Genomic DNA, 14,282 nt, shown 5'->3' with positions numbered 1-14,282 from the left:
TGATCAACATTCCCAGCCCTTTTTATTTTGAGACAGGCTTGCTTAAGGCCTTGCTAAGTTGCTGAGACTGGCCTTGAATTTGTGAGATCTTCTTGTCTCAGTCTTCCGAGTAGCTGGGATTATAGGCCTGCTTCACTGTGCCCAGCTAAAGCATTCAATTTAAATGGGTTTTGGTGTGTGTGTGTGTGTGTGTGTGTGTATTTATATATTTATTTATTTATTTATTTTAATTGTGAAAAACATATAACATAAAAATTTTTAACCTTTTATTTTTTGTGCTGGGGACCTTGTGCATGCTAAGCAGGAACTGTAATACTGAGCTATCCCCATAGCCCATTTATTTATTTATTTATTTATATGTGGTGCTGAGAATTGAACCCAGTACCTCACACATGCCAGGCCAGCTCTACAACTAAGCTACAACCCCAGCCCCATTGCCCATTTTAACTATTTTTAAATGTACAATTTAATGGCAATTAATTATGTTCACAAGGTAGTTATCACCACTGCTTCCAAACTTTTTAACTTTTTTTTGTTGTAGATGGACACAATACCTTTATTTTATTTATTTATTTTTGTGTGGTACTGAGGATTGAACCCAGTGCCTCACATGTGCTAGGCATGTGCTCCACCACTGAACTACAACCCAGGCTCTTCAATTTTTTCATTACCCCCATAAACTAACGATTAAGCAATGAATTCCCCCAGTTTACCCTGCTCTCAGGTTTGTGATAACCTTATACAATATCTTTTGTGTCTGGCTTGTTTCACCCAGTTTCTGAGGTTCTTGTACTTTGTAGCATGTACTTCATTTGAGGGCCTTCCATGGATATCTTGTATTACGTTATATATCTATGTGAAACATCTTTTCATTATATGAATAATGCTGATATGAATATTCATATACAAGTAATTCTTTGAATACTTGTTTTTATTCTTTTGTGTATATAGTCATCTGTTGATATCAGAAGATTGGTTTTCTTCTCCCTCAGATACCAAAACCTATTGATGCTCAATTTTTATTTATTTATTTATTTTATTTATTTTTGTTTTGTTTTTTAAGAGAGAGAGAGAGAATTTTTTAATATTTATTTTTTAGTTCTTGGCAGACACAACATCTTTGTATGTGGTGCTGAGGATTGAACCTGTGCCGCATGCATGCCAGGCGAGCGCACTACCGCTTGAGCCACATCCCCAGCCCCTCAATTTTTTTTTTATATAAAATGGTGTGGTATTTTTCCTATAATCATGCACATCCTCTCATATACTTTATTTAGCTTTTAAATATTTATTTTTTAGTTATAGTTGGACACAATACCTTTGTTTCATTTATTTTTATATGGTGCTGAGGATTGAGTCCAGGGCCTGGCACATGCTAGGCAAGCACTCTACCACTGAGCTCCAACCCAGCGCCCCCTATATATTTGATTTGTTTTTGTGGTGCTCCGCATTGAACCCAGGGCTTTGTACATGGTAGGCAAGCACTCTACCAACTGAGCCAGTCCTCCCATATACTTTAAACCAATTCTGGATTACTTATAATACCAAATGCTATGTAAATAGTTGTTATACTGTATTGTTTAAGAGAAGGATGAGAAAAAAGAAGTTCATACATGTTTAATACAGACAAGTTTTTTTCCTGAATATTTTAAATCTGGAATTGATTGAATCCACAAATGCAGAGCCAGTGACTACAGCAGGCCGACCATATATCTAAGTGTGGAATTGCTGGATCTGCCAAACTGTTTTCAACAGTGGCTATATTGTTTAATATTCCCATTAGTGATGTACAAAGTTTCCAGTTTTGTTTTTGTTTTTTGCTTTTTTGGTACTATGGACATTTAATCTCTGAACCACATCCCCAGCCCTTTTTATTTTTATTTTGAGACAGGATCTCACTAACTTGCCGAGTCTGGCTTTGAATTTGCTATTCTCCTGCCTCAACCTCCTCAATTGCTGGAATTATAGGTGTGTGCTGCCACACCTGACTTAATTATTATTAGTAAAGTTGCTGAGAAGATTTCATACAAGTTTTTTTGTTATTATATATCCTCATTTTCTTGCGTAAGTACTTAGGAGTAGAATTGCTCAGTCATAGAACAGGCACTTATTTGTTCTTTAAAGAAACTATCATAGGGCTGGGGATGTGGCTCAAGCGGTAGCACGCTCGCCTGGCATGCGTGCAGCCCGGGTTCGATCCTCAGCACCACATACAAACAAAGATGTTGTGTCCACTGAAAAACTAAAAAATAAATAAATATTAAAAAAAAAGAAACTATCATGTTATCATTATAATCCTAACAAACATCTCCATGTTCTGGTTTTTGCACATCTTCACTGACCTTTGATTTAGTTCTTTTTTTTTTTTTTTTAATTTTAACCATTCTAGTAGTTCTTAGTAGCATCTCATTATAGTTTTTTTTTTATTGTTGTTTTTACATTTATTTATTTATGGCATCACATGTTACCCAAGCGCTTTACCATTGAGCTATAATTCCAGCCCTCATTATAGTTTTTAATTTGTATTTTCATCATTCCCCAAATGATGTTGAGTCCTTTTTCATGGGCTTATTGGCAATTTTATTCATTTTCTTGCTTTTTCCTTTAGGCTCTTGTTTTTTATTTCTGCTTTTTTACTCCCCCCCCCCCCCACTGGGGATTCTACCCAATGCCTCACACATGCCTCATACATTCTAACACAGAGCTACACCCCCAGCCCTTTTAAATTTTTATATTGAATCAAGGTCTCCCTAAGTCCCCCAGGCCTCAGACTTGAGATCCTCCTGCCTCATCCTGCCAAGTAGCTGGAATTATAGGTATGTACCACTATACCTGGCTTATTCATTTTCTTAATTATGTCTTTTCATAAGCTGAGACTTATAATTTTCATGAAGTCTGATTCATAACTTTTCTTTTTATGATTATTACTTTTTGTGACTTTGCCTGAGGCAAAGATATTCCTGGTGTTTTTTTTTTTTCCCCCTAAAAGCTTTGTAATTTTTAGCTTTTATGCTTAAGTCTGTGATCCATTTTGAGTTAATTTTTTAGTATTCTGTGAGATCAGGATTGAGATAACATTTCTCATTGTAGATATTCATCATTTCTTATACATTTATTGAGAAGATTTTTTTCTAAAAAATATAGGTTTTTTTCTGTACAATTTATTTATTGGTTGATTTGATATTGATGTTACATTGTCTTGATTACTATACTTTGCAGTATAGAATGTTTTTTGAATGAATGTATAATAGTTCTCCAACTTTGTTTTTTTTTTATCAGGTATTCTAGGTTCTTTGTATTTTCATATAATTTGGTGGGGAGGCAGTCATTGAACCCAGGGGTGCTAAACCACTGAGTCACATCCCAACCCCTTTTTGTTTTTTGAGACAGTCTCACTAAGTTACTTAGGACCTCAAACTTGTGATCCTTCTGCTTTAGCTTCAGTAGTGGGAATTACAAACCTGGGCAACATACTTGGTTTCAAGTGAATTTTTTTTTTCCCAAGTATTTATAATCATTTAAAATTCTATCCTCCCGGGCTGGGGATGTGGCTCAAGCAGTAGCGCGCTGGCCTGGCATGCGTGCGGCCCGGGTTGGATCCTCGGCACCACATACCAACAAAGATGTGTCCGCCGAGAACTAAAAAATAAATATTAAAAAAATTCCCTCCCTCCCTCCCTCCCTCCCTCCCTCCCTCCCTCCCTCTCTCTCTCTCTCTCTCTCTCTCTCTCTCTCTCTTCTCTTCTCTCACTCTCTCTTTAAAAAAACAAAAGAAATTCTATCCTCCCTAGCCCTACGGAGTAGAATTTTACTTGAGAACTTTAATAGTTAGGGATAGTCTCAGCTGGGGCTATTCAACTATGGTCCACATGCCAGACTTGACTTTCTTTCTTTCTTTTTGTAGGTTTTTTTTTTTTTTTCAGACTTGACTTTGATCTTTTTTTCTTTTTAGACAGTGGATTGAACCCAGGGACATTTGACTACTTAGTTAAATATTTATTTATTTTTTTAAAGAGAGAGAATTTTTAATATTTATTTTTTTTAGTTTTTGGCGGACAAGACATCTTTGTTTGTATGTGGTGCTGAGGATCGAACCCAGGCCGCACGCATGCCAGGCGAGTGCGGTACCGCTTGAGCCACATCCCCAGCCCTTTTTTTTTTTTTTTTTTTTTTTTTAAGAATTTTTAATATTTATTTTTTAGTTATCGGCGGACACAACATCTTTGTTGGTATGTGGTGCTGAGGATCGAACCCGGGCCGCACGCATGCCAGGCGAGCTCGCTACCGCTTGAGCCACATCCCCAGCCCTTTTATTTTTTATTTTTGAGAGAATCTTGTTAAGTTGCTGAGGCTAGCTTTGAACTTGTGACTCTCCTGCCTCAGCTTCCCAGGTCACTGGAACTACAGGAAGGACCACCATGTCTGGCTCACCTTTTTTCCTAATGAAGTGTTATTCAAATGCATACTCTATGTTCATTTATCTATGACTGTAGGGGCTTTTGAACTATAATGGTAGAATTGAGTGACAGACCATATGGCCCACAAGACAAAATATTTATTGTACTGTCCTTTCCAGAAAAAAACTGCCAACCCCTAATTTATAACAGCTGATAAAGAACTACCTCTTTGAATATATCCCATTCCCCTTTATTAGAAGTGCTGTAATAGAAGTGTTACTCTTATTTACCTAGGCTTAGTTTCTAGCCCTTCCTGTTTTAAGGAGACTTAAACTTGTATCTCCCATGTATTCCTTTGTTGTCTCATGGATTTTCCTCAGTGGTTAAAATAAATGAGAATTTAGCATACCTCATCTCAGTTTATTATGGAATTATATCACTGTTTTACATTTCTCTACTAATTTGCAAACTTCTGGCCTATTTGATCATATGAAGCCTGCAGACATGTTTTTTTGTGACCCATCTGGCACCAGTATTTAAATTGGAAGGTTTTGCCAGGCACAATGGCGAATGCCTATAATCCCAGCTGCTCTGGAGGCTGAGGCAGGATTGAGAGTTCAAAGCCAGCTTCATCAACAGTGAGGTGCTAAGCAACTCAGTGAGACCCTTTCTCAAATAAAATACAAAATAGTTCAGGGGACGTGGCTCAGTGATTGAGTGCCCCTGAGTTCAATCCCTGGTACAATTAATTAACTGGAAGATTTCATATGAAAACCTGGATTTCTAGATTTTTCTTGAGAAAGCAGAAAAATATGACAGCAGTGTGCCTGACTTTACTGATGACAGTAGTCCACTGGAGTTGAATAGTAACTGTCTCTATAAGTAAGCTGCCCCTATAAGGAATACCTTTTTTTTTTTTTTTTTTGGTACTAGGGATACAACTCTGGGTCACTCCACCACTGAGTCACATCCCCAGCCCTATTTTGTATTTATTTAGAGACAGAGTCTCACTGAGTTGCTGAGTGCCTCTCCATTGCTGAGGTTGGCTTTGAACTTGGGATCCTCCTGCCTTAGCCTCCAGAGCCATTGGAATTACAGGCATGTGCCACCATGCCTGGCAGGAATAGCTTTTTATGGATGTTCCCTTTTTATAGTGTCTTATTCTCCTTTTATGGAATAAAATTCTTATCAGCTCTGCTGAGGGGATACACATACATATATACATTTAGTTTATATTTTCTATTCCTGAATTGTTTGTTGTTTGTTATTCCAAGGTGGTTTCTGCCTCCCCCCCCCCTTTTTATATAGCTTAGTATTTCTCTTTAATCCTACAGATTTATTTCTCATGTCCGATGATCCTTGGTTTGGGTTTCATATTTTAAAATGAGATCCTGGAATAAAGCTCCATGTATATAGAAGGGACTGGTGACTGGCAGACATTGGGGTCTTGAAGATGGAAACTGGCCATTGTACTTTGCCAGCTGTAGCTGCCAAGTCGCAAAAGGTTTTTCTCTGGGTTAAAGTAAAGTATTCTGATTTCTGAATTTATAAACTTTGAAATCTGTCCTCAGTCCCATACTTTGTCACTCTGGATTCCTTTGTGCCTTATATTTCTGGGCCTGAGCCACTCTCTGGGCAGATATGGGGTAGATTCTCTTTGACCTCAACTATAGCCTTTCATTCCAAGGATTCCATTATTCATCTCCTCATTGGCTTCCCATTTTCTTGAACTTGGTTAAAATTTGTTTACTGACTAGACACCCCCTTCCCTAATCTCATTAATGTTGTGGGGTTACATATATATTTTTTAAATACCTTTACTGTTATTGTAATGGTATCTAGAGGAAGAATTAAGGATTATATATTCACATACTATTTGGAACCAAAAAGTTTCTGGCATTTTAAAATGGAATCCCAAAAGAAGATATTATTGCTGGAGCTACTTATGATGCATTTTATCTTAATTTTATATATTTAAACTAATACAGTTTAGTGGAAGGCCAAAATTAGCCATAAAGTTCTATTTGCCTATAATATTTTCTTTTTGATGTGACTAGTTGATGACTACCAGCCCATTCGTCTGTTAAGTGAACCTGGGGAATTAAGAAGAGAATATGAAGAAGAGATAAGCAAGGTAGGTGCTAAATAAGTCATCTTTTTTTGAAAATTTTCTCTGCTGTGTTTTCAGTCTCAGATTTTACATATAATTTTATTTGCTTAAATAATTAGTATAGGGCTGGAGTTGTGGCTCAATGGTAGAGAGTTTGCCTAGCATGTGCAAGACCCTGGGTTCTCTCCCCAGTACAGCAAAAACTGAAAAGAAAATTCAAAGTACTTTTTTTTTTTTTTTTTTTTTTTTTTTTTTTTTTTTTAGTGCTGGGAATGGAACCCAGGACCTTGTGCATGTGAGGCAATCACTCTACCAACTGAGCTATATCCCCAGCCCCAAATTCAAACTACTTAAAGCAATAAGAATTTATTTGTTTGTTTGTTTGTTTATTTATTTATTTTGAGTACTGGGGATTGGACTCAGGGGCACTTGACCACATCTCCAGCCCTATTTTATATTTTATTTAGAGACAGGGTCTCACTGAGTTGCTTAGTGCCTCGCTTTTGCTGAGGCTGGCTTTGAGCTCCTGATCCTCCTACCTCAGCCTTCTGCTGGGATTACAGGTGTGTGCCACCAGACCAAGCTAGAAAATTATAATTAACTGGAATTTCAGAGGCTATGGGCTTCAAGGTTGGTTTCTTCTGGAGCTCCAGCTCCATTTCTTTGCTAATTTTTGTGATCTGGCTCTAATATCAGGCCAATGCAAGATGGTTGTACAGTTTCAAACTTCAGATGCATATAGAACCACATGCAGAAGAAAAGAAGCAGTGTCTTCTTTGGGCATTTCTTTAAGAGCAAGAAAACTTAACACAGAAGTCTTTCAACAAACTTTCCCTCGGGTCTCATTTGTTTTAATTAGGTGAAGAACTTACTTTTGAATCAAATCCTTTGAACTGTCAGTGTGGTGGCTGTAGGTCCTAGGAAGTGAGTTGGAATTCAATTCTGCCACTTGAAGACAGTAATTGTTTTTTCTGTGTGTCTTGTAATGGTTACTTCTTCAATATTTGTTCTATTCCTGCCCACTGTTAGGGGATTGATCCTAATTTCAAGGATAGGCCCTGATTAGTATAAGTCAGTTTCTATCATTCCATCCCCTTTCCTAGGTTTAATTCAGAAAGTTAGGTTTATCTTAGTACATGACATTCTGTCAACTGAGAAAAGTATTACCAAAAAGAATGTCCATAAATGTGTAGCAGTATAATAGAAACTATGATAAGGACTGAAGATAAAGGTTTTGGGTCTTTGATCAAGGTTTCATTGGACTAACTGAGGAAAGCTTTCTGAGGGAGCCTTCTTGAATTCTGTAGTTTTTTGCCTCCCCAGATTTGTATTTCATTTGAAATATTTAAGATCTTACCATTTTTTTCTTTTACCATTTTTATTAGGAAACACTGCAAATTATATTAAGTTCAGAGAAGAATTATCCTTTATTAATCATTTTTTTAGGTGGAGGCAGAGCGACGAGCCAGTGAGGAAGAAGAAAACAAAGCCAGTGAAGAATATATACAGAGATTATTGGCAGAGGAGGAAGAAGAGGAAAAAAAGCAGGCAGAGAAAAGGCGAAGTGAAGTGGAAGAACAACTAAAAAATGATGAAGAACTGGCAAGAAAGCTAAGCATTAACATTGTAAGTTTCTGGAGAGAACTTTGAAGTATTAACATTTCAGTTGCTTTGACCATGTGGTTTTCATTGAGTTGAAGATGAAGCATTTACTATAATTAGAAGCTATATCTTTGCTCTATTTAAAACAAAACTTTTTAAATAACAAACTTTGCTATAGGAAGTGTATTTTTGTTTATTGTTACATAATTGTACCCACACATGCCCTCATAATACATTATAAAGTTATCCAATCCCCCACTGTTACGGAGATTGAATCTAGGGCTTTGCCCATGATAGGCAAGTGCTTTATTACTGACCTTACATCCCTGATCCACGTTACTCTTTAAAAAAGAAAGAAAGAAAAAAACCTTTTGGGCTGGGTGTAATGGCAGACAACTGTAATCCCAGTGATTCAAGAGGCTAAGGCAGGAGGATCATGAGTTTGAAGCCAACCTCAGCAATTTAGTGAGGCGCTAAGCAACTTTATTAACAGTTTCTTAACTTTTCCCTTATTCACCTGAAGGTGAGTCATACTGTTTTATTTCTTATGTGTTTTCACTTGATGGATCTTAAAGATTTTTGTAGTTGTGTTAAGATATATATGTAGTTGTTTTAAGAGAATAATATTTCTTTGTATAGATGTGGATCCGTTTTTGAAAGTGAAGAACTTAATTTTTTTTCCTCTTTTCTTCCTGTGGTACTGGGGATTGAACCTAGGACCTCATGTATACTAGGCAAGCACAGTACCACTGAGCTGCATTTTCAGTCTGTTTCTTAAATAATGTATTATAAACCTGGATTTTTTTTTTTTTTTCTTTTCTGTTACCAAAGATTGAATCCCAGGGGCACTTAATGACTGAACAATACCCCGAACCCTTTTTTGTTTTTTATTTTGAGACAGGGACTCAAATAGCTTCAGGCCTTGCTAAGTTGCTGAGGCTGACCTCGAACTTGCAATCCTATAGCTTCAGCCTCCAGTGTTGCTTGGATTTCAGGTGTGTGTCACCCCACCCAGCTTTGCCCTTTTTTACATATCCTTTCTTTTCTAAATTTGAGTAGAATACATTTTAAAACTATATGATCAGGAAAGTAAGTAAAAACATTGATGAAAGGAATAATAAATAGAATAGGGAAGAAAATATGTTAAAGAGAAGAATTTGGAGTCATCTGTAAAACATCTTTCAAATGTCTTGTTGTAATCCTAGTTTTCACATAGCAATATGAGAGTAATTTTATTAAAATTTTAGAAAAATTTTTGGTTTAATATGAAGGTTTAGTAATGGTGAATAATCGTGAACTTTTCCAATAGTATGATAAGAAACTTATGAGACTAGTTATAATAAATGAATATATATGGTATTTATTGAATATACCCTTAAAGCCCAGAGTTATTTTTCTACAAAACTTTTACTCCAGATATATCCTTAACTCTTTAAAATTTCTCCTATAAAATAGTTATAATTATATAACACTTTATTAGAAAAATCCTCAGAAATTATTGGTGAGATTAGTATTATACCTTTTAATGCTTCATAATGTACAGTAAGAATGGATTAATTTAGACCAACATTGGTGAACTTGGTTTTGTTTATATAATATAGTTTTTCCTTGATATCTGCAAGGAATTAGTTCCAGGACCTTCTTTGACTATAAAAATTCAATGGTACTAGAGTCTATGATGTAGGCATTGTGCATATAACCTACACACATCATTTCTAGATTATTTGTGATATTTAAAACAATGTAAATGTTATATGTTACATTGTATTGTTTAGGGACTGATTAAAAAATGGTTATGTATGTTAAGTTCACGGGTAATATTATATTTCATAAATTTTCATTATTGAATTTGTGATTTTTTTTTAGAAAGAATTTTTTTAATATTTATTTTTCAGTTTTTGGTGGACACAACATCTTTATTTTATTTTTATGTGGTGCTGAGGATTGAACCCAGCGCCCCGGGCATGCCAGGCGACCGAGTTACCGCTTGAGCCACATCCCCATCCCCATATTGAATTTGTGATTTTAACTTTTTTTTTTTTTTAACAGAGAGAGAGAGAGAGGAGAGAGAAATTTTTATATTTATCTTTCAGTTTTCGGTGGACACAACATCTTTATTTTTACGTGGTGCTGAGGATCGAACCCAGCGCCCCGCGCATGCCAAGCGAGCGCGTTACCACTTGAGCCACATCCCCAGCCCCGGATTTTAACATTTTTAATAATCACACTACTTATTTATTCATCCACCCATCCATCCATTTATTTATTTATTTATTTATTTATTTATTTATTTATTTATTTATTTTTATGTGGTGCTGATAATTGAACCCAGTGCCTCACACATCGTAGGCAAGTGCTCTACCGTTGAGCCACAACCCTAGCCCCGATTTTAACCTTTTTAAATTCAGTGACATTTCTTACATTCACAATTTAAACAATCACTACCACTATTTCCAAAAATTGTAATATCCCAAACAGAGACTTTGCAACCATGAATCCATAACTCCACAAATTTCTCTTTGCCTAGTTCCTGAAAACCTGGTGTACTTTTTAAAATATTTTTTTAGATGTATAGACCCTTATTTTATTCACTTATATGTGGTGCTAAGAATCTAACCCAGTGCCTCACACATGGTAGGCAAGCGCTCTACCACTGAGCCACAGCCTCAGCCCAAATTTTTTTCTCTGATTTTGTCAGTTGTAGATATTTTTTTTAAACAAATCTTTTTTTAGTTATACATGGACACAAATTCTTTATTATTTTTTAATTTATTTTTATGTGGTGCTGAGGATCGAACCCAGTGCCTCACATGTGCAAGGCAAGCGCTCTGCCACTGAGCCACAACCCTAGCCCTATAGATATTTTATATAGTTTAAATCATATACTATTTTTTCTGTTTCATTTCATTTTGCTAATGGCTTCACAGTTCATGTTATAACATGTACAGAACTTTGTTTCTTTTATCGCTGAGTAATATTCCATTACATGCATATACCACATTGTGTTTATCCATTCATCTAATAATACACATTTGGGTTGTTTCCATCTATTCACTTTGTGACTAATACTTCATTGGGCATTGGTTTCTACATAATTACCTTCCTGAGAAGTAGTTTTTTCAATTCATTTGTGTTTACACTTCAGAATAGAAATTGCTGGGTCCAAGCTGCTGGGATTACAGGCGTGCAACACCATACCCGGAATCCTCCAAATATTTTCAGTTCATGATCAACTGAATCCCTGGGAATAGGAATGGAGAGCTGACTATACTGAGTTTTGTATGGTCACTATTCTTCAAAGAATATATAGAAATTAAATGTAGTTCTGGAAACATTTTGTGAATTCTGAATTAATTGGTGTAATTCATAGCTTATTTTCTCATAAAGCTATTTTTAATTATGTCTTTTGTGCTTTTCTTGTTGAAGAATAATTTCTGCGAGGGAAGTACCTTGGCTTCTCCTTTGAATTCCAGAAAATCTGATCCAGTCACAACCAAGTCACAAAAGAAAAATAAGAACAAACAAAGAAACATTGGAAATATTCAGAAGTAAGTGAATATGACATAATCAATTATCTGTTGACCATCTACAGTATTAGTGTTTTTTGTTCAAATAATAACCACTGGTAATTAAGGTTTTCTTCATGAGCTCTTTATGAAAACACTAAAGACAGACTGATATTGATGTAAAGTGAAAAGAAATGAGTTACTGCCATGTCATTCCTAGTTAGCACAGGAGAGATGTGAAAGCTGTCATGCTTTTTACTCAGCCACTTATTTTAGTAGATTAGTACTTTTTGTCTAGTTTGCTCAGGGTTTGCATGTTGGATTTCCACAAAATGAACCAGTTGAATTCCTCTGTTTCATAGTTTAAATTCAAGTAAAAATAGCCTAGTCCAAGATAGGCTCATCTTCATTGAAAATCTCCCTCTCCCTTTTTTCCCAGTTTATGCATAGTATTTCTTTGCTACTATAAAACAAAACAAAACAAAAGCATGAATAAAGTAATCAAGGATGGCATGAGCTAGTTTCCTTATAATAGCCCTCTAGAATCACTTAATAGGTAGAATTAATGGTTTTGTGAGGACATAAGGCTTCCCATGCTAAAATTCATAGTTGAAAAACTTTAAGAACCACAATCTAGACTTGAAAACCATGTGAGGACTTCTGGTTCAGCTTAGTATGTATGTGCAGGTAACTCACATCTCCTTCCAAAATTTGTTGAAATTTTGGATTTAGAATGGGAGGACTTTTGGAAAGGAGAGTTAAATAAGGTGGTTGCTGTTAAATGGAAAAAAAAAAGTGTGGTTCTATCAATATTATTAATACTGATGATTGATATGCAAAGTAGAAATCAGAAGAAAATCTTTTAAAATAGGAAAAGCAGGGCTAGGGATATAGCTTAGTGGCAAAGTGCTTGCATAGTGTTCACAAGGCCCTGGGTTCAATCCCCATTAACAGAGGTGGGAATGGGGGTATACAGATAGGTGTTTCATTTTGACATATATTGCCTAAGGATATGACTTATGAATCTTTATCTAAAAATATATTTTGAAATACAGACTTTTAAATTATTAGAATAAACCAAGTAACAAATTGAGAAACAGCTTAAGGATACGACTTATGAATCTTTATGTATCTAAAAAAAAATTTAAATTACTAGAAGACTAAACCAAGTAATGAATTTAGAAACAGACATCAAGAAACTGATAAAGCTAAAACAAAGTTAAAAACATTTGAGGGCCTTGGAGCGAGGCTCAGTGATGGAGTGAATGGTTAAGCTATGTAAGGCTCTTGCTTTGATTCCTAGCGCCACCAAAAAAGTTTTATGAAAATGGAGCCAGGCATGGTACCTCACTTGTAGTCCAAGATAGTCAACTGGACTGAGGCAAGAAGATCACTTGATCCTGGGAGTTCAGGGCCAGTTTGGGCAACATAGCATGACTCTTCTCTTACCAAAAAAATAAAAACTGATGTGGTCTAGTCTCTAGAATATTACATTAAATACTTGAAACTCAACAACTAAAGACAACACAAATTAAAAAAGGGCAAAGGACTTGGACATTTCTTCGATGAAATATAAGTGGCCTGTAGGCACATGAAATGATGTCCACCATCATTAGTAATTTGGAAATGAAAAAAAAAAATGGGGAGAGAAAAAAGGAGAAGAAAGACTAAAAATATATTTTAAAAGACATTCTCTGGAGATGTGGCTGGTTTTGGGGGGGTCGGTCGTGGGTTCCCCCCCCCGCAATGCTGGGATTAAACCCAGGATATCACTATATTACTGAACTACATCCCCAGTCCATTTTCCCTTTAAACCCAGGTGGTAAGTATTTGGGTTTTCATGGTAATGTAAATTTTAAAAACTTTTGGAAGTATGGTATGCATATTTTAAAGTGCACTAATTTTTTTTTTTTTTTAAGAGAGAGTGAGAGAGGAGAGAGAGAGAGAATTTTTAATATTTATTTTTTAGTTCTCGGCAGACACAACATCTTTGTTGTGTTTGTATGTGGTGCTGAGGATCGAACCCGGGCCGCACGCATGCCAGGCGAGCGCGCTACCGCTTGAGCCACATCCCCAGCCCAAAAGTGCACTAATTTAAATGTATTTAGTGAATTTTTACATGTATATAAATCATCCCCTGGATTAAGATATAAAATATTTACAAAAGGTAACCCTTGATACCCTTTTCCTTTCTAGTCAGGATCCCCTCCCCATAATTATGATGTATTACTTTTTTTTTTTTTTAAGAGAGAGAGAGAGAGAGAGATGAGAGAGATAATTTTAACATTTATTTTTTAGTTTTTGGCAAACACAATATCTTTGTATGTGGTGCTGAGGATCGAACCCGGGCCGCGTGCATGCGAGGCGAGTGCGCTACTGCTTGAACCACATCCCCAGCCCTGTATTACATTTTTTAACTGTTCTCTTGTAAAACTATTTATTTTATGAGGCAAAATATTCTTTTTTTTTTTTTTTTTTTTGGTACCAGGGATTGATCGCAGGGGCACTGAACCACTGAGCCACATCCCCAGCCCTATTTTGTATTTTATTTAGAAACAGGGTCTCACTGAGAGTTGCTGAGGCTGCCTTTTTTTTTTTAATATTTCTTTTTTAGGTGTAGATGGACACAATACAATGCCTTTATTTTTATGTGGTGCTGAGAATCGA

The 14,282-nt window shown here is 35.9% G+C and overlaps 1 protein-coding gene across 3 annotated transcripts in view; it reads left to right on the top strand.

The window, feature by feature from the left end:
* RNF168 (ring finger protein 168) overlaps window positions 1-14,282 on the top strand; it is a 33,913-nt gene that overhangs the window by 13,015 nt on the left and 6,616 nt on the right. For all 3 annotated transcript variants that reach the window (XM_081302003.1, XM_081302002.1, XM_081302001.1), the window contains 3 exons: window positions 6,455-6,531; window positions 7,954-8,133; window positions 11,536-11,657. In XM_081302003.1, coding sequence (XP_081158129.1) covers window positions 6,455-6,531; window positions 7,954-8,133; window positions 11,536-11,657 — 379 coding nt within the window. The remainder of the gene's footprint in view (window positions 1-6,454; window positions 6,532-7,953; window positions 8,134-11,535; window positions 11,658-14,282) is intronic.

Source organism: Spermophilus citellus (genome assembly GCF_964194105.1).
Source record: "Spermophilus citellus genome assembly, chromosome: 7".
Classification (NCBI taxonomy): domain Eukaryota; kingdom Metazoa; phylum Chordata; class Mammalia; order Rodentia; family Sciuridae; genus Spermophilus; species Spermophilus citellus.
Note: the sequence above shows the minus strand (reverse complement) of the source record. Positions and strands in the feature narration are given on the sequence as shown.